General features: G+C 35.7%; 1 protein-coding gene across 1 annotated transcript in view; it reads right to left on the minus strand.

Annotated features, from left to right (window-relative positions):
• The window catches only part of LOC109079599 (TRAF2 and NCK-interacting protein kinase-like), a 63569-nt gene that overhangs the window by 21926 nt on the left and 15619 nt on the right, over positions 1-26024 (minus strand). The window contains exons 3-15 of the mRNA XM_042752535.1: positions 13966-14022; positions 12015-12140; positions 10056-10180; positions 9848-9921; positions 8015-8145; positions 7854-7908; positions 7687-7765; positions 7422-7597; positions 6454-6520; positions 6164-6362; positions 4571-4687; positions 1402-1488; positions 829-1017 (exon numbers count right to left, since the gene is read on the minus strand). Coding sequence (XP_042608469.1) covers positions 829-1017; positions 1402-1488; positions 4571-4687; positions 6164-6362; positions 6454-6520; positions 7422-7597; positions 7687-7765; positions 7854-7908; positions 8015-8145; positions 9848-9921; positions 10056-10180; positions 12015-12140; positions 13966-14022 — 1482 coding nt within the window. The remainder of the gene's footprint in view (positions 1-828; positions 1018-1401; positions 1489-4570; positions 4688-6163; positions 6363-6453; positions 6521-7421; positions 7598-7686; positions 7766-7853; positions 7909-8014; positions 8146-9847; positions 9922-10055; positions 10181-12014; positions 12141-13965; positions 14023-26024) is intronic.

Consider the following 26024-nt stretch of genomic DNA (forward strand, 5'->3'; position numbering starts at 1 on the left):
AGATAAGCACAATAAAACCGTTCAGATTATGACCCACAAAACCGAAGACGGACGGTGAGGCCCCTTCAGAGCGTGATAATCAAAAAGCATCCAATGGAATCTGAAAACTAACGGAAAGGTTATTGACAGAAAGTGAGATGCATCACATGTGGGCACCAAACCTGAAGATTTTGATGAAATTAAGCCATTAGCAAATGAGACAAATGACATATAATGTCTACAATCAGTGACTGGAGATTCTTGACAATGAGCACTAGGGTTGGGTATAAATACAGATTCCTGATTCAATTCGATTCTGATTCATAAGCTCTTGATTCAGTGCTGATTCATTTGGATTTATTTCAGTTATAATGTTCATTTTGATTACATATAAAAGACATTATCTCTCTGCTTATGCTGTAAATTATACAAGGCAATGCTTCAGATTCAAACTGGTACAGTAGCTCACCTTTTTGAACCAAAAGAACCAATTTAACAAGTCTTTTGTTTCATGAATCAGGCTATACTAGAGTCACTAAAAAGATCAAAATCACAAGAGATGCTTGTGTATGTTTCCGATTAATTAAAAACAACCAACTCAAAGTCTTTTATTTCATGAATCGGACTATGCAAGTTGTGCTGTAGGCTTTTTGCGTGCAGCCCTCAAAGAAAGACACTTCTTGCCATTATTTCAGTGGTACACTGCCTTTTAATTAAACTCACATTCAGGATTTTATGAACTGATACTAGGATCATTTAAAGGAAGACTGTGATTAATCAGAAAATCAGTATTTTGACCCAACCCTACAGTATTAATCATGTAAGAGTCCTAACAAGATCTCTCTGTACCTCTTTAGCCCAGGCCGGTTTGTCACTGGGGTTGACTGAGTCTTTGTAGTGGTACAGTTGTTTTTTGTCTGCAGGCCGTGGCTCTTGTTGCTGTTGCTGCAGTGAAACAAGGTAGGCCCTTTCCTGCTGCAGCTGCCGCTGTAACCGCTCAGCCTGCCGCTGCTCCTCTATCTGCTTCCGTTTGTATTCCTACACACACCAGAGAACCAGAATGAGGTGAAAAGAGCAAGATTTAGAACAGATAACCACATGAGACAAAATAATGCTAACAGGTTTGGACTCCTAAAAATAACCGGAGGCTATCAGAAGAACTTCAAACTCAACAGCTCTATAAACTAATCCCATCGATGGCCTGATGGCCGTGGATCCTGAGTCTAATTTCCCTCAGAACTGAGCAATAACAAACAGCGCTGCCACAAATCCCAAATGCCCCAGATCAATTCACACAATCGATACTCTCTGTGAGTGTACTGATCGCAGAGGGGACCGACAGATGGCATAAGCGCAGTAGATGAAAAGAAAGGAAAAGAAAGTGCAAGAACTTTAAAGGTGAAAGCTGAAATGAGAGTTTACCAGGAGAAGAGCTTGTTCTTGGAGAAGCTGCTGTTGAAGAATCTCCAGCTGCCTTTGTTCTTCTTCTAACTGCCGGCGGATATACTCCTAACCCCATAACACAGCGTGAGAGTGAGAAAAAGAGAAGGAAAAGAGATAACAGGGCCTTCAAAGAGTTTCAAAATGAAAGAATGAAAGATTAATCAAGCAAATCTAAAGGTAAGAAACCCTGATAATAACTTGCTGCCCTGCCTAGATCCCATGTGGCCTTCTGTGTGATGAGCTCACTACCCAAAGGTCACTGGTTCAAACCGTGGAATGAGCCATCCATGCACAAGGGAGTCACTTAGGACCCTGATCCTAATTTCCTGGAGCAGGGCAATTAACCCCAGACTACTCAAGGGGAATGTCGCTCCAAAGAAAAAGTATTAGAAGTTGGTTTGGATCAAAACCATTTTGTCAAAATGACAAAAAGTGTGATAGGTGCAGCATAGAGTCCAATTCAATCCTAAAGATGACTTTTATTGCCTTCTAGACAATTGCAGCATAATGAGATGCCATGGGATATCAATGGGAATCACCTCTAATAATGCCTTTTGCAGCAAGTTACCATTTTTATTTTTAAATGATATTTAAAATAGACACAGTTGAGGTCAATTAACGCATGGTTTTTCCTTCTGGAGCATCAGTGAGCGTTTGAACCTTCTGTAATAGTTGCATACGAGTCCCTCAGTTGTCCTACAGTCATTGTTGGAAAGGGTTAAAATACACAAAAATGCTGGAAAACCAAAGATTTTGTAAGACCTGAACAACTATCACTAAACAAAACAAAAAAAAAAAAACCCATAAAATAAAACACAGCTGTGGATCATTCAGGTAAGAACACAGTACTAAAAATCAAGGGGATGTAAACTTTTGACCGGGTAATATTTATAACTTCAACTATTATCTTTTCTTGTGGACTGTATGTAAACATCTTTTATGTGAAATATCTTATTCAGGTCAGTACTAAAGCAATAACATGCATTTTTGTATGATCCCTCTTATTTTAATACGAACTATTTTCAGTGCTGATGATAATAATAAATGTTTCTTGAGCAACAACTCAGCATATTAGAATGATTTCTGAAATATCATGTGACACTAAAGATTGGAGTAATGATGCTGAAAATTCTGTTTTGCTCTCACATAAATAAATTATATTTTAAAGTGTATTCAAATAGAAAACAGTTATAATAAATTGCAGTAATATATCAAATTATCACTGTTTTACAGTATTTTTGATCAAATGAATGCAGCCTTGGGGAGCTTTGGGGACTGCTTAGAAAAATGTGTGCAATTATAGAGAAAAACAGGGTTATTGGAGTGTACAGTGTACAGAAAACAAAAGCAGAAAGACTTTACAAAAAGGTATCTGAAGAGAAAAGGTAGCCACATTTGCAAGATGTATTCAAATTTTGAAAGGCTGTCTCACTCTTTATGAAAGGATTAAACAAGATTTGTCTTCAAACTGAAAACAAGGCAAGGGAACTTCATCTGGATTATATGTAGAGGACATTTTCATTAGCAACAAAACAATGAAATGCTTTATAACAGCAAAGAAAATGCAGTGCTTTTTGGCATTAAAGGCGCTGAAAGCATTTTTATGGAATGACACTTAGCATATATCTATCATATAAGCAAAATGAATTACAGACAAAAGCAGCTCAAAAGTCTTGCAAATTTATGGGGCAGACCATATGGTTAGCAAGCTAAGAGTGAGATCAGCTTTATTTGCAGCTGTTGCTGCTCCTGCTGCTCTCTGATTACAGCCGTTTCAACAGTAACTTTAAAGGGGTGGGGGTTGTGGAAAGGGGTGTGTCTAATTCAAATTAAATTTCAGAATAGCTAAATGGCTAACATCACCTAACTTTTGGCATGAGTGGGAAGTGGTGAACCGGCTCAGTCATTCTTATTTGTCTCTGCACAGACTCTCACGCACGGCCCGTGAGACGTCCTCATTCACTATTGAGCAGGACTCGTGCGGCCCAACCGCATTTGAAAGGGTGGGTGGGTGCTTTAAATATGCATACCATCCAGCAGAACATTTCCCTCTCTGGAGGAAGTGAGTCACAGACTGAATAGAATGCTTTAAAGAAGGGATTGTGGCATGTGCGAGTCTGATATGCATATCTGAGAGGACCGTTACAGTTGAGAACAAAGTGTACGGCGCATTACACATGATTAACAGAGGATTTACAACTGAGCGCATGCATACACGCTCACTTCATACACATCTGCTTTAGAAAGTGTTCATATGTCCTGCCATATTCCTAGCGATAATGTTTGCATTTAAGTTTACATGGAGAGACTGCTCAAAAAACATTTTCACAGTTTTTTCCATTTTGGTTTTCACCAATATTCACCCTTTTGTAAATTCCTGTTCATCAACAAAGATACTGTTATAATGATTATTTGTATTAAAATATTCACATTCGAATTATTTCACACATTTGCAAATAAATGTTGCATGTTCATAATAAATATTAATTAATAATTAATTTAATCGTATTTACAGACTTTTTTGATAAACAACTTTGGTTCTGTATTATGTCATAACTAGATATTTAATGTAAAATCTCATTCTATCTATCTATCTATCTATCTATCTATCTATCTATCTCTCTCTCTCTCTCTATATATATATATATATCATAAAGTAACAAAGTATTACATAAAATACAAAATACTATAAAATAAAATAAAAAATTAAATATAATAAATCAGTTATTGAACAAGAATACTGAAATAACTGGTACGACGACGAAATAAAAAAAAAAAAAATACAGTGAACAATCTCTAAATATATGTGCCATGTATTAACAGAAAGTACATCTTGTCTCCATCTCTGTAGTGGTGAATCAGTGGGAGTCTGTTAGCGTGGAGTGTGAGCGTGTGAAGCTGCCACGTCACTTCATTTCTTCCCTTCCTGTTCATATGTGTTCAGTTGTCATTTCTTGCACTCTTTTTGCACAGTGAATAATGGGTTAGTTTGTAGTGACAGACCAATATTTAATAGCTTGAACAATTATTTACTGAAATAACCCTCTCCATCACTTCTTGCCCTCTTTCTACTATATCAATAAAAGTGACCAAAAACCAGAATTAGCCATGTATGATAGTGGATGTGCGTTTGTGTGTACATATGTACCTGCTCCCTCTCAGCATGCCTCCTCTCCTCCTCTCTCCGGAGCTGCTCCATCTCCTCATAGCGCCTCCTCTGCTCTCTCTCCTGCTGTTTCCGGAGCTCTCTCTCCCGTCGCTGTTGCTGTGAGGTTACAAACACATGTGCTCATTAATGAACCTCCCATTCTTACAAATAAATCTCAGTGCTGAGCCCAACTATCAGCCCAGCTTCACAATGGATCATGCAGTTCCTTCCTTTACCACTAGGTGTGTTTAAAAAACATTGCATTTCGGTAGCCATGCTGAAAGGCCTTTCCCCAGCAGGGGCTGCTGACAGGAGCTGTGCTGAAAAGAGGCGGCCTGACAGTGGACCAGCGGGAGACAGATGTGCTGAATGAGAGGTTGACGCCCAGCTGGGCTGCCTGATTCATCCCCACAGGTATTCTGCTCCCTCCCCTACTGAGAAAACCCTACATCACATAGCTCAGGAATATCTCCACCGGCTCATTGACCGTCGTCTTTCTTTGTCTCCCGTTTGAAGAATTCCCAAGATGTTGGGCAACCTTCCTGTGGACTGATCATAGCTCAGTGTCTCCCAGGGACTTTAAAAACCGCAGTCATCTCATGAGCCATTACACACACAAAATAGAGTACAGGAAGTGTGTGACTGAGTGTGACCGGAATAATAGCAAAGCATATTGTCTGTTTGTTCTGGTAGGGTTGCAAGGAAAAACAATGCTAAAGGCAAACAATAAAATGCAACTAAGCATATAATCATGCATGAAAGCAGAAGAAAATGCTTCCCATCTCTTTTGTTGTTGATGTCAGAGGTTGTGTAAGATTTTGGCTCAAATTCATCTGTTACTTAATAATATGGTAAATACTTTTTTTTATCCATACATCTAATGTTGTTGTTGTTAATTTGTTGGGTCATAACTTTATATTTAATGTAAAATCTAGGTCCTAAACCAAAATCAGTTGAGAACGAGTTTAAAAAAAGCTGAAACAAGTAAAATAAAATAAAATAAAATAAAATAAAATAAAATAAAATAAAATAAAATAAAATAAAATAAAATAAAAAAATAAAATAAAATAAAAAGTTAAATAAAAAGTTATTTAAATAATATTATATACATACAAAATATATTATAATTAATTATGACCAATATATAAATTAAATACAATATAAAAAAATATTACATTCAGATTAAATATTTAGCTTTAAACATATTGAAATAAAATGTGCTTTAAATAATACAATACAAAATATAATACTTATATATAAAAGCATGTAAATTAATACAATATTATAAATAGATTAAATTAAATATTAGATTAAATATTTAGCTTAGAACGTATTAAAATAAAATGTTTTTTTAAATATAATATAAATATAAAATACATTAAAATAAAATGTGTTTTAAATAATATAACAAATACTAAATATAATAAAAGTTAAACAACATAAATCAATACAATATTGTAAATATTATATAATTATATTTAGATAAAAAATTAAGCTTTAAAGATATTAATACACCACTGTAGTGCAGAAGATTTCAGAAACATGGCTGCAAATCCACAGTCTTTAAACTGTTTCTCGTCCATCTCCTCTTACCTCCTCGAGTCTCCTCCTTTGCTCCTTCTGCTCCTCGATGCGCTTCTGCCTCTCTGCCAGTAGTTGGCGCTTGTGTTCCTCATTCTGTTGCTGTTCTAGCTGTTGTCTCCTCAGGGCTTCGGAGCGCTCCTTATTGGCCAACTGTAGACGCAGGAAGTCCCGCCTCAGGGTCGATTCCCCAGGGATGTTTATGATAGAGCTGTAAGGAAGATGTTAAATCATCTTTAAGTCAATCAGGTCTCCACTATACCCAAATGCATGTGTGTGTGAGTGGAAAAAGGTCTATGTACCTTGGCTCTCCTATGTCTCGCTCTTCCTCCTCCTCTTCACTTCCACTGTACTCATATTCTGTCTCATCTGAAAACACACAGCATTGGAAGATGTAGGTTTTTAGATTAAAGACAGATTTAGATAAGGACTGCTGTGACAAAATAACAACAACTGATAAAAATTTGCAAGAAAAATATTTTTTTGAAAGTTATTAAATATTAGTCAACTAAAAACAATATTCAATGAATAATTGTATTTAATTATTGTGATAATAAATAAAATAAATAAAATTCAAAAATAAAAATAAAATACATAAAATAATAATTTTCCCTGTTATTTCTATTTTTTCACCAATATTCACCCTTTTCTAATTTAAAAAAAATCTCATGGCAAATTCTGGTTCATCAACAAATACACTGTTACAATTATTATCTTTATTAAAATATTTATTTAATATTGTGTTTTCAATAATTATTATTATCATTATTGTTATCATTGCTATCAATCAAAACAATAAATAAACAAATAAACAATAAATAAATAATTTAGGCAATGAATAAAATCAAATACATTAAAAAGGTAAAAAATACATAATAAAAAAAATAAAAAACAATACATTACTTTTTTTTAGATTTTCTTTAAGGAATGCTGTGACAGCAACATGAAAACCATTGATAAAAATTTGCATGAAAAATATTTTTAAGTCATTTGTTTTTAAAGTTACGAAATAGTACTCTTACTAAAAATAATATTCAATAATTTAATTTATTAATGTATTTATTTATTCTGAAAATAAATAAAATAAAGAATAAAAAATACATAATAAAATAATAATAATAAATAAAATAAATAAATAAAATGTTGATAGAATAACCGCCCAAAAGTAAAGTTTATTAAGATTAATTAGATGGCAGGCACGCTACAATTAATGTTTGGTGAAGTTTTGTTTACGCATCAACAGAAAACAGCATAAACTAAAAAAACTCACCCCTCTCTCCTCTCTTCTTTTTGGTCCGGTCAATGTGGTCTTTGAGCTGGATTCGGACCTGTCTCTCGTTGGGAAGGTCTTTGATGAAGGGATGTTTCATGAGCTGTTCAGTACTGGGTCTCTGGTTGTGATTCTTCACTAAACAGCTCTCAATGAACGACTGGAACTTTTTAGACCTACAGAGAACAACAAACTGATTAGTTTCCCCCATTCTGAATCAGTTGTAGATTAGTGCAAATTCAATACACTGAGAGGTTTGACTCACCACTTCTTGGACTTGAGACGAGGCGCTGGGTTTCTGGGTATGAGGAAAAGTGCTCGCATAGGATGCATATCGCACAGCGCTGAGACAACAGACAGGTGTTTGTGTTTAGCAATCACCGTGTTCATATAAAATACATTTCACATCATACTGCATTGTGCTGGACTTACGAGGGGCTCCTTCTGCCATCTCAATAGCCGTAATTCCCAGCGACCACAGATCACTCTGTAACAAAACAGTGCCGTTAGGATCTCTGCCTGAAGCCAAATAAGACCCTCACACAAAAGCAATCAAGTGTTGTAAGAGTGTAATTAAGATTTGCTTGAAGTACCTTGAAGTCATATGTGGCGTCTGGGTTCTCATCACAGGCGATGACCTCTGGAGCCATCCAATATGGAGTGCCAATAAAAGTGTTCCTCCTACCCACGGTACGGTCCAACTGTGCACTCACACCAAAATCAACTGTTGAAAACACACACAGGGAAGATTTGGCCTTAATGTGTCTGTGTGCAGTAACGAGAGGAGAGGTCTTTGATGAAGTGCATGCTGCCATCTGCCTCTGTGCCACTCTTCCCTTGTCACCGCAGGCAGTGTTGTCATAGCAACCAGCCTGAACTGTCTCCCAAACTCAAACAACTCGATGACAAGCCCTAATAACTCCAGAGGAGAGTCACAGGTTCCTCAAGACAGACAGAATCAACCCATATAAAACACACACAGACACACTGGATTCTTGCAATTAAAATGATTCACTGAAAAAGTGATTATCTACCAAATTATGAATAAAACATAGCTAATTCATATAATATTTGTAAAAAGTACAAACAATGAGGATCCTTAAATGAGGTGACATCAAGATCGAATTTATACACCTCCATATAAGTTTATGGTAAGAACCTTTTCTTTTCTTTTTTTTTTTTTTGAAATTAAATCTTTAATACAGCAAGGACACATTCAATTAACTGTTACTTGAGCATCAGATCAGCATATTCATTTGACACTGAACACTGTACTAATGGCTGCTAAAAATCTAATTGTATCAAACAGAAATAAATGACATTTTGAAATATATTTAAGTAGACAACAGTTATTTTAAATGGCAATAATAGTTAACTTTTGACTGTTTTTCTGATCAAATAAATGCAGGCTTGGCAAGCATAAGAGACTTCTTTCAAAAACATTGAAAAAAAAAATCTTACTGATCCTATATTCCTGAACAGTAGTGTGTTTTTTGTAACTAATTTTCATTATTATCTCACTCCAAAAATGTAATATTAGCTAAATCATGCAGAATCAGAGTCAAGCTAATAATTTCATATGTCAATGAGCTTGTGAATAGCTTGTGGCAAATTAAGGACAAATGAATGAGTTTTTGATTAATATGTTTTTGAACAGGTTCTTGGAAATTAAACCTTCCTGCACAAACAGATTTATTTAATCGGATCTGTATAGGGGTGGGCAATTCACCGGTAAACAAATTAACCAATAGAAATTTGTCAACCGGTAGATTCTGCACTATCGTCTTTATCGCGGTAAAGTGCCGTAGTCATGAAAATGCATCTCTGTACACATTATGCAATATGATTTAAAAAGGATTGATTTTAAGCCGTTTAAATGCAAACAACAGCACTACATGTGTGCGCTGTCTGTGTTTTGCATGCAGGCTGCGCACAGGAATCCACTGCTCATAGAGCCTGTAAGTATTTTTGTTGCTTAATTGGCCTTGAACGGCTAAATACACATACTTATATGAATGAAAATGCCAGATTTAGCAAGTATCCTCATAAACACAGTCATTTAAGTCTTAAAGGAACACTCCACTATTTTTGAAAATAAGCTCATTTTCCAACTCCCCTAGAGTTAAACAGTTGAGCATAGATCATTGAATCTGATTAGACCGTTAGCATCTTGCTCAAAAATGAACAAAGAGTTACGATATTTTTTCTATTTAAAAACTTGAGATAGAAAGAGTAATGATATATTTTGTCACAATATACTGCTACTTACTGGAAAAAAGCCTGTTTCTAGATATTAGACACTACCAAACACATAGTTAAATTATCATCGTTGTAATGTTTAGTTAAACCTCAACACTGATTCATACACATTTACAGAAGCTTCTTCTACAGAATGTACATTGCATTTGTCAGGGGTGTGAACTCACCTAGTTTGACTTCCGCATTTTCCGTGAGCAAAACGTTTTGACCTTTGATATCACGGATAAAAACCTTACATACACTAAAAAAACCAAAACAAGAATCAAAAACACAACAAGAAAATGCAAAACAAATGAAAAACTCCAAATGAGGAAACACTCTTCAAAATGAACACTTCTGGAAACTAATAATGTCTTCTAGTGGCCCATACTACACACACACACACTCACCCTGAGGATCTCTCTGCAGATGTAGGCCGTCCACTCCTCCTTCAGAGTGTTTCCTTTGGTGTTCTTTATCAGGTCTGTCACTGAACCAGCACCACAAAACTCCATCACCAGCTACAGACACAACACCTCAACAAAATTAGGAGAAAACCCAAGAAGCCACATGAATGAGGAAAAATCTCATTCAGTGGAGATCTACATTGGCGCTGTCACACAAACAGTTTGGTTGCATTATTTCCATTGAGAGTTCATGTGTGAACGGGACCCGATGTTGAAATGCTGGCTAATAATCAACTCTTTATTTATTCTCATCAGGGCAGAATTTATTTGATCAAAAATACAGAAAAAAAATTATATTGTGAAACACTGAAGACAAAGCAGCATCATGTGACACTGAAGACTGGAGTAATGGCTGATGAAAATTCAGATTTGATCACAAGAATAAATTATATTGTGCATATAGTGCATTAAAATAGAAAACGTTATTTTATATAATAAAATAATAAAATAATATTATTTAATTTCTCAAAGAAAAATTTAATTTTTTAACATTAAGCAAAATTAGTAAAAAAATAAAAAAATTAAAAAAAGGTCCATATGTCTACAAATGTTCTATTTTTTAGCTACAGCAGCTTACAATTTAAAGTGGCAGAACCAGTATTTTAATTAAATGCAACATTCAACACTCACACATACATGCAAATTCACACTTTTCAGCTGAAACTAGATCTATGAATGACAACTTGTCCCAGGGCAACTTCATTTTCCCACTTTGAAGAAGCTGAAATGACAATATAGAAGGTTGCAATAAAAAAGTATTAGTGGTTTGAAAAAAGGGAATTTCATAGTTGTTTCCAGAGAAAAGCCTCCGTCTAATAATTCTCCGATTTGACTCAAAAGTGCCGTGCAGTTTTTTTCCTATAGCCCAACCTTTGCCTTAACATTGGGTTTGGAAGTTTGCATTCCATTGGTCCTTACTATAACTCTGTTGTGTTTTAACTTTTTTGGCTTTACCTTATCTCCCAAGACACTCATATAAATAGAGCCATATTCTCATTAAGGGCCCCAGGGGCACAATAAAAGTCAATAAATGTAATTTATGAGCATAATATGATGGTTTTTCTGAAACACTGATTGGTTTTGAATGCTCTCTTGAGCTGGCCCTCAGATGGGTCAAAATATGTTTGGCCTCTGGGACTCTCCAAAGTCACGACTGCTGAGTTGGCAACATTGTTTTTCCTCTAAGGGAAATCCTTCTTACAAAGACGCCCAATGGAGGGTGGTTGTGCTGGCCACATGCTCCAGTGCTAGTAAATGTCTTCAGCATGTCACTTATCTTTCTGTTGCTGGGCAAAGAAAGCGACAAAGCTCACCACAGAGGAAATGAGGCTGGCAGTTTGCATTCAATGCATAGAGATAAAAACAACAAGGCCTAGGCAGTTCTATGCAAAGTGTGAACATTGCATTTCTGTTGGAAAGTGTTACATTACCAGTGATGTGAAAGCTATTTTTGAGGCTGTAGCTTCTTATGTTTAAGCGTATTCCCGGTATTACTGTGTATTAGTGTCTTATTCCAAAGAAAAAAATTGATTGATTGTCTAATCTTTAACTTTTCTGATTATGTCACTTAAGCTCCACAGGTTAGATTTGTCACACCCAAATATTCTTCCTCATTAAATATAAGAAAGACCTTGAATAATTAAAGTAAAACAGTCAGCAAATTATTAAATAGTTACATTATAGTCAAACTTTAGTTTGATGCGGCTGCAAATCTGCAATAATATATAGTATGTAACATTATGAAAACTACTAGCAAACTACTCAAAAAAGTTAGAAACATCACTACTTTTAGCTCCCTAACACTGTATTGTATTACACACATTAATAATGAAACATTTACACACTAAAATACCCTAATTCTTTCTGCTTACAACTAATTTAGACTGACCCAGAGCTGGTCATCCATGCCAGGTGGGTTCTTCTTGATGAAGGCACCATAGTAGGTGGCGATGTTTCGATGGTGGGAGTATTTTTTTAGCATGTTGATCTCAGCTTTGATCTCCTCCTCCTCATCCTGTCAAATAAAACAGACAACACTTGAGACTTCGAGAGCAGGAAAATACCATGTTTCTTTGTCTGTGAGTGAGTCATTGTCAGGAAACTATTCTACACTGTGATTTACTACTGTACTTAAACAGTATAAATATTTAATTTATTATACTTAGTAATTTATTTCAATGTTATATCACTGTTTGCTACTAGCAACAACAAAATTTGGAGTAAAATTGTTGTTTTCAAACAGGTATCCTTAAACACTCCATCTATCTGTCATTGGTCAGCCAAACAGATAACCCCACCCTAAAATAATGCCACTGGTTGAGACTGTTGCTGTGTCAGGCTGATTACAACAAGCAAAAAACAAAGCAATGGTTTGACAGTCCCAGTGAAAAAGAACCAACCTATAAAATGGCATGAATATAACTTTTCCTTTTTTTATAATGATAAAAGTATTTTAACATAAAATCAGAATACCAGGCATTTTTGTCACTTTTACATTAAAATGGGTAATACATACTTTTTTTTAAGTAAATAAAAAAAATAAGGTCACACTTTATTTTAAGGTCCAATTCTCACTATTAATAAATCATTAACTATGACTTTTTCCTAAATTAACTACTAATTTGCTGCTTATTAATATTTATTAAGGGAGCTGTTAAGCTAAGTATTGGGTAGGTTCAGGGATGTAGAATATGGTCATGTAGAATATGTGCTTTATAAGTACTAATATGCAGCCAATATGTTATTAAAAGTCATGCTAATAAGCAATTAGTTAATAGTGAGAATTGATCTCTATACTAAAGTGTTACAAAAACAAAATTACTATTAATTTTAATATACACTATCGTACAAAAATTAGGCGTCAGTAAGATTTTTTTTTTTTTACAAAAATAATATTTTTATTCAGCAAGGATGGAAAAGTGACCTTAAAGGCATTATAAGGCATTCCTATAAATTGTGGTAATTTAATCTTTCTGTACATCAAACAAACCTGAATTTTTTTTTTTTTTTACGTTTCCTTCAAAAACTACATATTATCGACTACACTGATAACATCAAGAAATGTTTCTTAATCTCCAAATCAGCATAGCCGAAAATTCAGCTTTGCCGTCACAGGAATAAATAAAGTTTTATAATATATGATAGAAACAAAAAACTCTTATTTTAAATTTTAATAATATTTTACATCACTAATAACATTACTAATACGAACAATGTCTAATGTATGTTTAAATAAATGCAGACTTAATGAGCATTTGAGACTTTCAAAAATATTAATAAAAATCTTAATGTCCCCATGATTTTTGAAAAACAGTGTATTAATATCATTAATATGTTAATATTTTATTAATATCATTAATGTGTTAACATTTAGGTTTTAGTAAAAAAAAAAAATCATAATTCAAATATTCCAAAATGCTTGATGCATTGTCCAGGAATCAGTCATGGAAATTCACAAGAAAAGTTAACTAATAATCTGAATATTGAGGGAGTGATGTGTGTCCTAGTTGTGGCCCTTCAAAGTCTATGGCGGTTATAGCCCTAGTACTTTGTTTCATCCATCCATCTTCCATTCCGCTTCATCCTCTGCAAGATCATGGGAGGAATGGAGCCTATCCCAGCATTTTGGTCCACAGTTGGGGGACACCCTGAATGGATGGCCAGTCCATCTCAGGTCTCACACACAAATACACACACACACACATTCACACCTACGGGCAATTTATATTAGGTAAAGCATGACATCAAGCAACATCATGCAACAAGTGAAGAGTGAATGTGTCAAAGTAAAACCGACATGGAGAGAAACAGGAAACCGAGGTGGCTACTTGCGCTCTTACCCCTGTGACATCCATGACCTTGATTGCAGCGAGCTGGCCGGTCTTAACATGACGTCCCTGTAGAGAGAAAGATAAGAGAGAGGATATATCATTCACGGGTGTCATACAAACATCATACTGTCATTATTGAACATGAGCTCTATCTGAGGCAGAAGAATAGGTGGATATAAGCCTCTGGCACACAGCATCATTATGTAACAGTGTAGAAAAAAAACACACACACACACACGCTTCCTAGAATGATTGAAACAGACCCAAAAACCTGTGTGAATGATCTCGGGCTCTTGGCTGTACCATTTCGTGTTTGTGAATGTGTGTATGTTACAATGCCACCAGATGACAACTCTGTTTGGACTGGACGAATCTCCAAAAGCGTTATGCAACCGAAGGAATGTGGAAATGGAAATCGCTGTCCCAGGTCTGCCCCAATTCCCTCATGTTTACCTGTTAAGTTCCTCACTTCCCCCAAGCTCAATTTTATTTCAGAACCAGAAACGAGAGAAACAGACACTGCGGACGCAGATCATCTGCGCGCTCAGCAGGTCCCATGTTTTGGGACAATAGCGGGAGATACGGCAGCAGATCTGAGCAGAAGTGCATTCATCTGAACGCCAGAATCACCCAGTGTGTGCTCTTCAGAATGAATTATGCACACTTCATCTCCTCACCCAACACACTCCCACCGCTTTGATTCTGAGCAGAGGAGATGTTTCAGCAAGAGAAGGAGGGGAAGAGCGAAAAAAAGGGGGGAAAGAAAGAGGACGACATGAGGAAAGAGCGTCATACCAGTGCTCATTAACAACTTCAACCGCTACTGCAAAGTATTAACGAGTGGAGAAACCTAGACAAACCACAGGGCTATATAAAATCAACATAGTCAATGAGAAAATCACTGAGTAGGGAACTTTTAACATATTTTAATAAACACAGAGACACGTAGGAACCATAGCGTGACGTGCACTGAGTTCAAATAGGGCTCATATTTCTTGAGCATTCAGTAACTATTTTGAGCATCTAATAACTATTTTTTACTAGTGGTCAACCAATTATATATAAACCAAAATACCAATATTTGTCTTTTATTATTGGCATCATCTGATAAGTGTTGGAAGCGAGACTTTGTAGTATTAATGTTTATTTTATTTTTTCAAGTTCTATTTTTTCCTCAGTTACTAAATATTAGGTCAAATAAATATGAATTTATAATAAAATATGTTTTATTTCCTATCTTTAATTATCATTTACATCTGCTTTATATATCAGCCATCCTGATTAAAGACAGAGGTTCCTAAACCTTTTTTGTCAGCTAAACCCTTTGGATGGAAAATATTTACTTAAAGTAACCCAAGATTTTTAAGTTAATATTTCAATAATTTAACAAAAATGAAATGCTGTAAAGTTCTGTCCACAAAAATGTAGGAAATTATGCAAACGTGAAAGTTAAGAAAGTGAACATTGCACATATTGTGTTTCCAAATACATGTTAAGCGATGGAGCCTCTCTGAAAACAAGGCATTACAAGCTGCATACGTGAATTTCAGTTTTATTTTGACTAATTATGCATCCCCATTGTTTATTTTAATGTTACATTCAATTTAGTTTATTATTAGCTATTCATCAACTCGCAAACACCCTGCAGTTCCCTCATAAATCTTGTTTGGGAAGCCAAAGATAAAAAAATAAATAAAAATCCACATTAATTGTTATATTTTTTAAGTGTTTCTTCCCATGCTGTGTGTTTTAGGTGATTGCTATGCAGTTTCTAAAGTGGTCTGATTGGATTTCCTAGGCTGTTCTGAGCGGTTGCTTTCGATATGGCTTAGTAGTTTTGAAGCTTTTGAACTGGAAAACATGCTGGCTAGACAAAAATGTTGGCTTATTTGAAGACATCTGTGACAGAACACATTAGCCAATCATCATAACAATACATCTGACTAATCGTAATAAATTATGCTGGCATATTAATGAATCAGATGTGTGGACATGGTGAATGGGTGCATGTGTGATGGATCTGCGCCCTACAGCTCCACATCTCTCCTGAGGAGGAGATTCACAGGGCCGACTGCTAACTGGAAAACCCATCTGCCATCTTGAAAGAGATTAACTGAAAAGTTCTGGAGCATTGACATGTACGATAAGACTGTCCTCAATTGCCATAAGATGCAAATGTGCCGCCTGTGCAGTATTAATGATAAATATAACTGTGCTCAGAATGGAATATTAACATACTGCGTGTATATGCAGTACATTGAGCAGTACTTTTAGAAACAATATGCAAAACGGTCAGCAAAATGCAACAGAAAGTATTTCAAACTATCGTCACATGACCTCATTACATTTCATGATAAACTTGGCTGTATTTATCAAAATAACCATATTTATTTTTTAAATAACTGCAATTTTGCATTTAAGCAAGCAAGTACATGTTATTTATATAACACATTTAAACACAGCGAAGCTTACCCAATTTTTATATAAAAATGTCTTAAATTTTGACGGTCTAGTCAAGTAAATTTTACTTAAGTAGGTAGGTAGTTAAGATTTTAATGCCATGCCAGCAGCTGATACCATTCTCATGGCAACAGTTTTCTAACAATTGTACAGTTTAATGAAATGAAAATGAAAATAAAATTAAAATAAAATGTTGTTTTGAAATAAAATAGTTTTGGGCAGAGTGCCGACATGTCTTGCCATTGCGATACGAGTCGTCCCGAGTTCGAAACCCCGACTCACCCACCCACCCTCTCTCTCATGCTTCGCTTCCTGTCTCAAAAATGATATAGTCCCAATAATAAGTCTCAATAATATAGTCTTCGCTTCCTGTCTCAATAATAAAGTCAAAAATGCCAAAAATAAATCTTAAAAATAAATAAACAAAATACAAATAATAGAAAAAGGATAAAATTAAAAGGTGTTTTAAATATGTACATGATAAACATTCTAAAACTTTTTTCTGGTAAGATCTTATTAAAGGGGTCATATGATGCAATTTAAAATTTTCCTTTCTCTTTGGAGTTTTACAAGCTCTTGGTGAATAAAGAAGATCTGTAAAAGTGCAAAGACTAAAGTCTCAAATCCAAAGAGATATTCTTTATAAAAGTTGAGACTCCTCCACGCCCCCCTGAAACATCTCGTTCTAACGCCCCCACATCTCTTCGTCAGTATGTGGAAAGATTTGCATAACGCCACCCAGATGTTCACACACAGAAAGGCGGCGTACCTTTTATTCTCATTGTAGTATTGTTGTTGCCGCCGCTGCCATGTCATATAGACGCTGTGTGTTTCACTGTGAAAGCGTAACTAATTTGTTTGGCCTTCCAAAAGAGGATGATATCCACTTCGTCATGACTGGAGCTGATCCGTGCTGGTCGCTGAGGAAATACATCAACTCTGCACTGTGGATTGCCCAGTCGGCTTTCACCGTGGACGAAGCAGAGTCCAGCCCGGGGTCGTCACATGTGGTTGCTGCAAGCCCAAGGTACGCTCCGTTGTAGAATCCGCCTGCCGCACCGTTCTCAAGCCACCCGCCTCAGCTCACTCAAGCTGGCCTCGGTTCACTCTAATCCTCGGCGTACTCTAGGCCTCCGGCCTCTGCTCACTCAAGGCCTAAGTGTGTGACGCTGTTTCGTTGAGAAAGCGAAACTACTTGGTTTTTGCCTTCCAAAAATAAACATGACTATCAATCATGTTTATATTACCTTTATAATGGGTTTTATGTTTTTGTCTAGTTGCTCCGGCCGGACAAGGCATCACAATATGTTAAGAGGCATAACATTTCTGTGACACGCTTGAGGCATTCGGCCAATCACAGCAAACTGGATAGCTGGCAAATCACAGCACACCTTGCTTTTCAGAGAGATGAGCCTTGTAAAAATCGTCGCATTTCAGAAGGCGGGGCATAGAGGAGAAACAATAAAAAAAATAAAAAACAAGGTCGTAACATTTGCCAAGTATGGTAACCCATACTCGGAATTGGTGCTCCTTAAACCGCATCATATGACCCCTTTAATTAAAGTAATGAATAAAGAAAGAGATATTAAAAATGGAAATGAATGATCAAGCTGAGTGCTATTCATCATAGGAAACAGTACCCCATCAAGTGTACTCTGCTGTATATTGCCCATTTACAATAGGAAAACTTGGTGTTTCACACAGAAAATATATGCATAGTGTACTTAGTATGGTACGCATAAACTATACTGCAAAAATAGTAAATATGGTTGTGAACAAAACTACATAACACAAAGTCATAGGATGCTTTATGCTTATAAAAAAATATAATAAAAAGATTGGCTTTTCCAGAGTCGTCAGCAGATTTTTTTGTAACCTATGTGTGAATGAATGCTTTTAGAATCCAAACAGATAAGCACACCATGCGGTCACAGAACCCTTCTAATCTAGACTGGCGGCTGAAATGCATACTGAGGTCTGTTCCCATTATATTTGAAATGACTGTAAATGGCTATCGGAGAGCTTGCAGTAGTAATGCATTGTAACTGCTGTGAGGAAGACATTGCTGTGTGGTTTCATCATCACGGCTGCTATTGGCTATACTCAACACTCCAGTTGTGAGAACTAAGACGGTATCTGCTGGAGGGTAGGGATGCCAAACAACAGCGAGGACAGCCATATATATGTCCTTGTAGAAGTTGTGAAAACGGAACAGTTATTATTGTACAATCAGGATCAGGAAGTCATTTGTCACTGCAAGCCTGGTGTGTTTGGACCGCTTAACTGTAGACACAGGGTGCCAGTGAAAAAAAAAAAAAAAAAAAGCACATCACACCACTTCCTCTCTGTAGCCTAGCAACAGGCCTGGAAGGCGGAGGAGGTTTGTGATTTTCACACTCTTCTACAGACAGCTCCTCTTGTTCCTGAGACATGTGACCTAGTGTGACCCTCTCAGCTCAGTCTCTGAGAGAGCTTTGGAGGGGCCAGAATCTCTTCACTCATCTTCCATTCAGAGAACAGCCTTCAAAAGACCACATGCCCTGCAGTCACTTATGGAATGCAGGAAGTTGGTGTTTTATTTAGAGCCTCATTGTGGAAGCTTCCTTATTTAACCGTAAACTCTGTGTTTATCGCATAATTTATGGGTGAGAAGAACATGCAAAGCCTTCACTTATAATGTGGACATAGATTTCTAGGTGCTTTGCTGGAAAACATTAGTGCTACAATGCTAGGGTGTTGTGGTTGGTTGCCAGGGAGTTGGTATGTGGTGGCTAAGATGTTTTGAGTTAGAGATGTGCAAAACGACATGCTTCCAAAATCAAATCGGTGGGTTGCCTGAACGACTGAGGATCGCCAGTGTTATTTTAGTGTCATTTATAGCTTTAGTACTTCTGTCGTGTTTTTGTCATTTTGTCTGTAGTGTTTAGAAATTATGTATTTATTTGTTTTAGGTTATTTAGTTTTGGTTATTATTTAAGCAAGTTAAAGTAAATGAATATGTCTTGACATCTAGCTGAAATAAGTTTACTTAAGCCTTCATATATATAGTGCATTATAAAGGGTTATTAAAGGGTCAAATGCATTATAATTATTCATAATGTGAATTAAAATAAATTGTATATCATTATCAAATGATTATAACTTTGCATAGTATAATGCATAGTATAATGCATAGTGTAACAATGAATTTATAAGTGTTATAATGTATTAACTGTGGTTACAATTAGTTTACACCTTAAGAATTATAGGGTGCATTACTATGGAAGCATAAGGGTACCAAAATTCATTTTGAAATGTAATATGCAAAATAACAATGCAATATGTAAAACGGCAATGTATTTCTGTATTAAAATTTACATTTCTCCCATACATATGTGCAACATTTAGTGCAAAATTAAAATAAAAATTAAATTTTATAATTTACATTTGCCATTTTCTACACTGGTTTTATTATGTAAATTAAAAACATATTTTAATGCTTTATAAGTTGCAAAATTAAAATGAAATTGTATTACCCACACTGATTAGATATGTCTCTAAGCAAAAACTGTTGTGAATTTATCATTTAAATGCCATTAATCGGAAATGAAATTATCTTAAATATATATACACACGATAACTCAATCAAAACGCAATATAAATTTCGTGTGTGGAGATGCATTTGGAGATTTAGATTTAAATGGAGATTTAAATGTCTTTTATTTTTCTTAAATGATTGACACTTACACTTAAGACGTTTCAATTGCATTTTCATGAAATACCCTGCGAACAGTGTAGACTAGTCATTGTGAATTTGAAAATGCAACTACCAACCTGTCAATCATTATATCAAGGCGGGGCTCAGCAACTAGATGCAGAATAGGTCAATATTCCCCATTAACCAAACGCTTTTCACCTGCCTCAACAACATCTCACTGTTTTACACTCTGATTGGTTTACAGCATGAACATTCTTCAAAACATCTTCTTTTGTGTTTCATAAAAGAAAGTAAAGCTGGTTTGGCTGTGTGTGTGTGTGTGTGTGTGTGTGTGTGTGTGTGTGTGTGTGTGTGTGTGTGTGTGTGTGTGTGTGTGTTTGTGAACTATCCCTTTAAGGGGGTTTGTTGACATCGTGAAGCTTTCCTAAAATCTTTAAAGGTGCCTGAAAAGAAAACTCACAAGTTTTCATAAAAGTGCCCACATTTCTATCTTTCTCCTTCATAACAGATTTCTCTCAAAAGCAGTGTCATGTGAGTGGGAGAGGAGCGGTCCCAACGCAGCACATCCTGACCCAGAACCTATTTCTTTTAATACAGGGCACATTTTTAATGGCTTTCTGGATCTCCCAAAATGGCGCCCCACCAGAGAAAGGGCTGAGTGGGATTTTCTGCAGGGACTCAGAGCAAATCAAACTCATGAATTTCTTGAAATGAAAATTCACCATGTATATATTTTCTAAATGCATGTTATAGCCTAGATCTTATTGCGAACAATTCATTCATGCACATGCTTGATTTTTTGACTACAGACCTCTCCCTGGTGACGTATGCAGGACTTCTCCAACAAAGCTCCAACAGGTTCATTTTCTCAAAAACCAATCAACAACATTATTTATTTAACAACATCCCTACTCTATAATATTAATTTTTCTATAATCCATAACTCCAGTGTTTGGCCCACCTGCATCTAGTCATATATAATGATCAATACTTCTCAAATGCTCATCTGTTCCTGCAGGTCAGCGAGGTCATAACCTACGACCCTTGGACAAATTAAACCGCCTTGCAGCAATGCAAGAGTCCGAGAGTTCAAAGATCCCTGTTAATAAAAATAAGACCACTCAGCAATCATCTCTCTTTTAAATCTGACCCAAATAGACAGATCCGGAGGCTGAGTAAAGTGAACGTGAGTCCCTTTTTTCAGGATCACAATAACAGTACAAAAGCACCATGTTAAGATGAGCTACACAAACTCCAGCAGAGATGCGGAGTCACGCTGCTCCAGCCCTACAGAGTGAAGCAGAAGACATCTGTTTAACAAGAGCGACTCCAAAACGAAAAGGGTTTTGCTACGGACCAGCACATTTGATCTTTTAAGCAACTTACTTTTAAAGAAAATACCCACAATTCATCCAAGATGCTCCAGACACCGTGAAATTAGCTTTGGGTAGAGCTGCTGATTTAGATAACTAATGCAGTACTGATGGAGGCCTGAAACTTCTGATGACATTTTCTGTAGTATTTTGCATTGCTTGGTTATTGTAAACTCTCCAGTTTATTGACATTAATTCAACAGGGTAAAGTACATTTTTAATGTTCAATTTAATTTAAAAAAACGTAATCTTAATAAAAAGCAGTCTTATGTTCACCAGGGCTGCATTTATTTGATCAAAATACAGTAAGAACACCAATTCTGTCAAATATTAGTACTTAGTATTTAAAATAACTGTGATGACAAAGCTGAATTTTCAGCATCATTACTCCAGTCTCCAGTGTCACATGATCCTTTAAAAATCATTTTAATACCATATGCTAATTTGGTGCTCAAGAAACATTTCTTATCATCAGTGTTGAAAACATTTGTGTTGCTCAATATTTCTGCAGAAACTTCGACACACTGATTTTTCAGGATTCATTTATAATCAGTGCCTTAAAGGAATAAAAATGAAAGAAATGCGTCATCAGTATTCAGTGTTCTTTCTCTGAGAGTGAAACAAAGCAAAACAACTATCTGAAATGACTTTACGAATCCACTAGTTAACTGAATAGATATAAGATGACTATAAATGTTACATTCTACTCAAGATAAATAATGACTGATTTCACATTAAAAAGGAAACAAAAGCAATTCAAATTAACAGTCCGACTCAAAAGAAGAGGCATGCAATTTTATATCAAATCAGGAAAAAAAAGTCATGGGTGTCAACAGAAAAACTATTCAGCAATACATAAATACCATGATTCGTAATTTCCCTGCCTCTATTATTTCTTTCACATTAAACATTCAGCCAATCATGGCTGATTGTGACCTGAATGCAGCTTCACCAAAGCCACCAGAATGTCATCAACAAAATGTTTAATTTGGTTCAAAAACTACTCAGCCTCCACATACATATGATAATAAATGAATGCCTGCTGTTTTAAATAATACCAGAATTCTGAAAGATGTCAGGTGCTTGTGCTTTTGAAAAACACCCACACGTAAATGAGCAAGTGTGTTTTATATTCAGTTTTATTTATTTATTATATTATATATATATATTTATATATATATATATATATATATTGGACTGATTAGCCCACACAGATCCGGTGCACAAACACCACAGATTGTGCTTTCTTCACTGTCTTCAACAGACACAGATATGTACCTTTATGTAAAATAAAAACTCAATTTTGCTACCTGCTACCAGACTACCTGTTTATTCAAGCCTTAGTAATCAGGAGGCGGCACAGAAGGAATGTCTGGATGATATGTTTGCCAAGGAAATCATGACTATTACTATTGCTCACACTTGCTCATACTATTGTGAAGCGTTAAACTTTGGTGAGTAATTCATCCTGTTCAGTTTGTTACGGATATGAATTATACTTCCAATGGTTTGTTTGTTTGAGGTGCACTATTACTTTGCTAAACGATCTGACTTGCAATTAAAAGATAAGCCATGAAATACTTGCATTAAAAGAGGGCTGGACATTAAGCAACCACCAAGCGAACATTCAATACACCCCAGCAACCACCCAGAAACACCCTAGAAATCCACAATGCCCAAAGCACCACCCAGATCCCCCTAGCAACCATAAAGCAACACTAAAGCAACCATCCAGAGGACCCTGATCCTGAAGTTGTACATATATTTCAGTATTTCTACTTCAAAATTTCACATTTAATTCAATCCATCACTTGCTGTTCCTTTAATTAATCAGTGAAAATTGTTGAACTTAAGCCTTTTTATTTCAGTGCAAGAAAGCAAACCACCACTCTAATTTTCTTCCTGGATTGTTTTGGACTAGACAGTTGTTTTTCTTAAGCCGGGTTTCCACCGCTGGAACTTTACCCAGGAGCTAGGGACTTTGGGCTGGTACTCAGTGTGTTTCCACCACAGGAACCAGGATCTAAATAAAGTTCCGGGTAAAAAAAAAAATGCCCCTCAGAAAGTCCCTGCTCGCGATGTAGTACTTTTTCAAAGGTCCGGAACTTTTGGGTACGGGACTTGGGCGCTGAGCATGCTGATTGGTTGAGTTCATGCAGCATTGTATTTCAACCACCATTTACGTATATATACACATTTTCCTGAACTAGGTACATTTCTGCGGCAATTATTATGTTTAAATGAATATATGGTATATGATACTCTTGAATAATGTTGAATAAAGTCATTATTTTTGTTTTCTTCACTTACAAAAAGTGTTCCCGTCACTTCACAGATTGCACGTCTGATGGCAGATGGAGTATTCTGATGACGACTTTCATACCTTTTATGGACCTTGACACTGTTATTTATTTGGCAGTCTATGGGACTCAGGCCTCCAGGTTTTCATCCAAAATATCTTGAATTGTGTTCCGAAGATGAACGAAGCTTTTACAGGTTTGGAACGACATGGGGGTAAGTAATTAATAACAAAATTTTCATTTTGGGGTGGGGTATCCCTTTAATTTAATTTATCTTTAATTTCATTTATCTTACTGAAAATTAAACAAACTTTTTTTTTTGGCAAACAAAGGGGATTTACTATTAAAATTAAAACATGGAAGAAATGTTTTTTAATAATTCCTTAAAAATAATGATTGTTTCATTTTAGTAGTAGTAGTAGGCTATGTACATTCTACTGAAAAATAGACTTCAAATCAAACCGGACTTTTATTTTGACAGGTTGCCGTGAATACCTTTAAAGTTCTGTGTATGAGATATGATGCTAGTTTCAAATAAAAATGGTCAGATGCTAATGAAGGCTCTCTCAGAGCAGTTCTGGAGATGTTGTTCATGTGTTTACGTCCTCATTTAGTGAGACGGCAGACGCTGAAATCACCGCGAGCGTCATGCACGCTTCAATATATGTGTAAGTTAAATGAATAAATGAAACCCCGCGTCTGCGCCATTCATTAACAGAGTCACGCAGAACATGCAGGATTCATATTTAATCGACTTTTGTGGCTTAATCATTACAGATACTAGTTCATATCATGATTTGATTTAAGTGTAATGACCTACTTTCGATTAATTCAAAAATTTGACAAATTCCGTGACATTCCGTGTTAAACTGTGAATTCCGTTTTTATGACTGGATTCCATGATTCCGTTCGCATTTTCCGAATCACGGAAATCATAGGGCCCTATATAAGACTCCCGCTCTCTCTCTCTCTCTTTGCGTGTGTGAGACAAAGTGACAGCGAGTCATGCACCTTCACACTAGAGTTTACGGTACGTCAAATACAGGTGCGCTGCAAATTCATTCAGATCAGTGTTCGAACTGAGGAGGGGCTTGGGGGGGTTTCAATAAAACTTTAATACTTAAAATGAAGTTTTGATCGCTGTATTAAATTTAGATCTGCTTATGTTACATCATATTTTATTTTTACGCATTTTTACTTCGTTGCTTATTATAACCAATCACAAACGACTCTGTTAAGCTTAGGAATGCAGTAGCCAATCAGAGGCATTCAGGAGTCATAGCAAAAACCCCAGAGTTTTTTTCTCAGACTGAAACTCGCGAATTCCCTAATCATAAGCAACAAAGTGCAGATGTACGTACTATGTAAGTTAGAAATGCATTTATCATACCAAGTATGGATAGCATTATTGGTTATAAGAGGAGTTATGAGTGCTTAAACACTAGCTAGACTGAATGCTATTTTTTTTCCGCAAAAATCACAAATGTGAAAATGATTTTATACAACAATTCAATAAACAAGAAGTTAATATTAAGAGACTAAACGTTTTATACACCATATTGCCTATTTTTTGCTCTATTTCGCCAACAAAAATGATTCCAAAAAGCCACAGCACTGTTTTGCATCTCTGAAAAACATGACAATGTTTCGTTCCTGAATGAATCAACCGTTTAAATGATTCAGTTCAATCGCAATGACTCACTTATTAACAGTGACTTGCTGCCACCTACTGGCGGCTTTAATTTCACATTTTACAGTAGCTTTTCATTTTTTTTAAAATCATTTCAAATATCAGTATTCAATGTTTTAAGATTCAAATATCAAAACATTATTTATGCATTTGTAACTGCAGGTTTAAGCATTCATGCCTTGCATTAAACAGTGTGTAAATGCATCTACATGACACTTCAGATGCAGCTTCTGTGTTTCCTCTGCATTCCATGAATTTTGTTGATAATGATTTTATTTGCTTGGTAACATCCCCAAATGTCTTATTATTGTAATTGACTTTATTGATTAATAAAGGTAATATATATAAAGTTTTATCTTATTTTAATACTTTTTTTTCCTCCATAAAATGTCTAGCACACATCTGAATATTTGGGCTGAACTGTTCTGGAACAGTGTTGAAATACAGCTTTACCACTGATTTCTAGTTGTGTCCTCTTTTGGAAGAACAAACAAAGTAGTTTTGCTTTCACAATGAAACCCACAGTGACTCCACAACATAGCAGCGGC

The sequence above is a fragment of the Cyprinus carpio genome, chromosome B24, assembly GCF_018340385.1.
Source record: "Cyprinus carpio isolate SPL01 chromosome B24, ASM1834038v1, whole genome shotgun sequence".
NCBI lineage: Eukaryota > Metazoa > Chordata > Actinopteri > Cypriniformes > Cyprinidae > Cyprinus > Cyprinus carpio.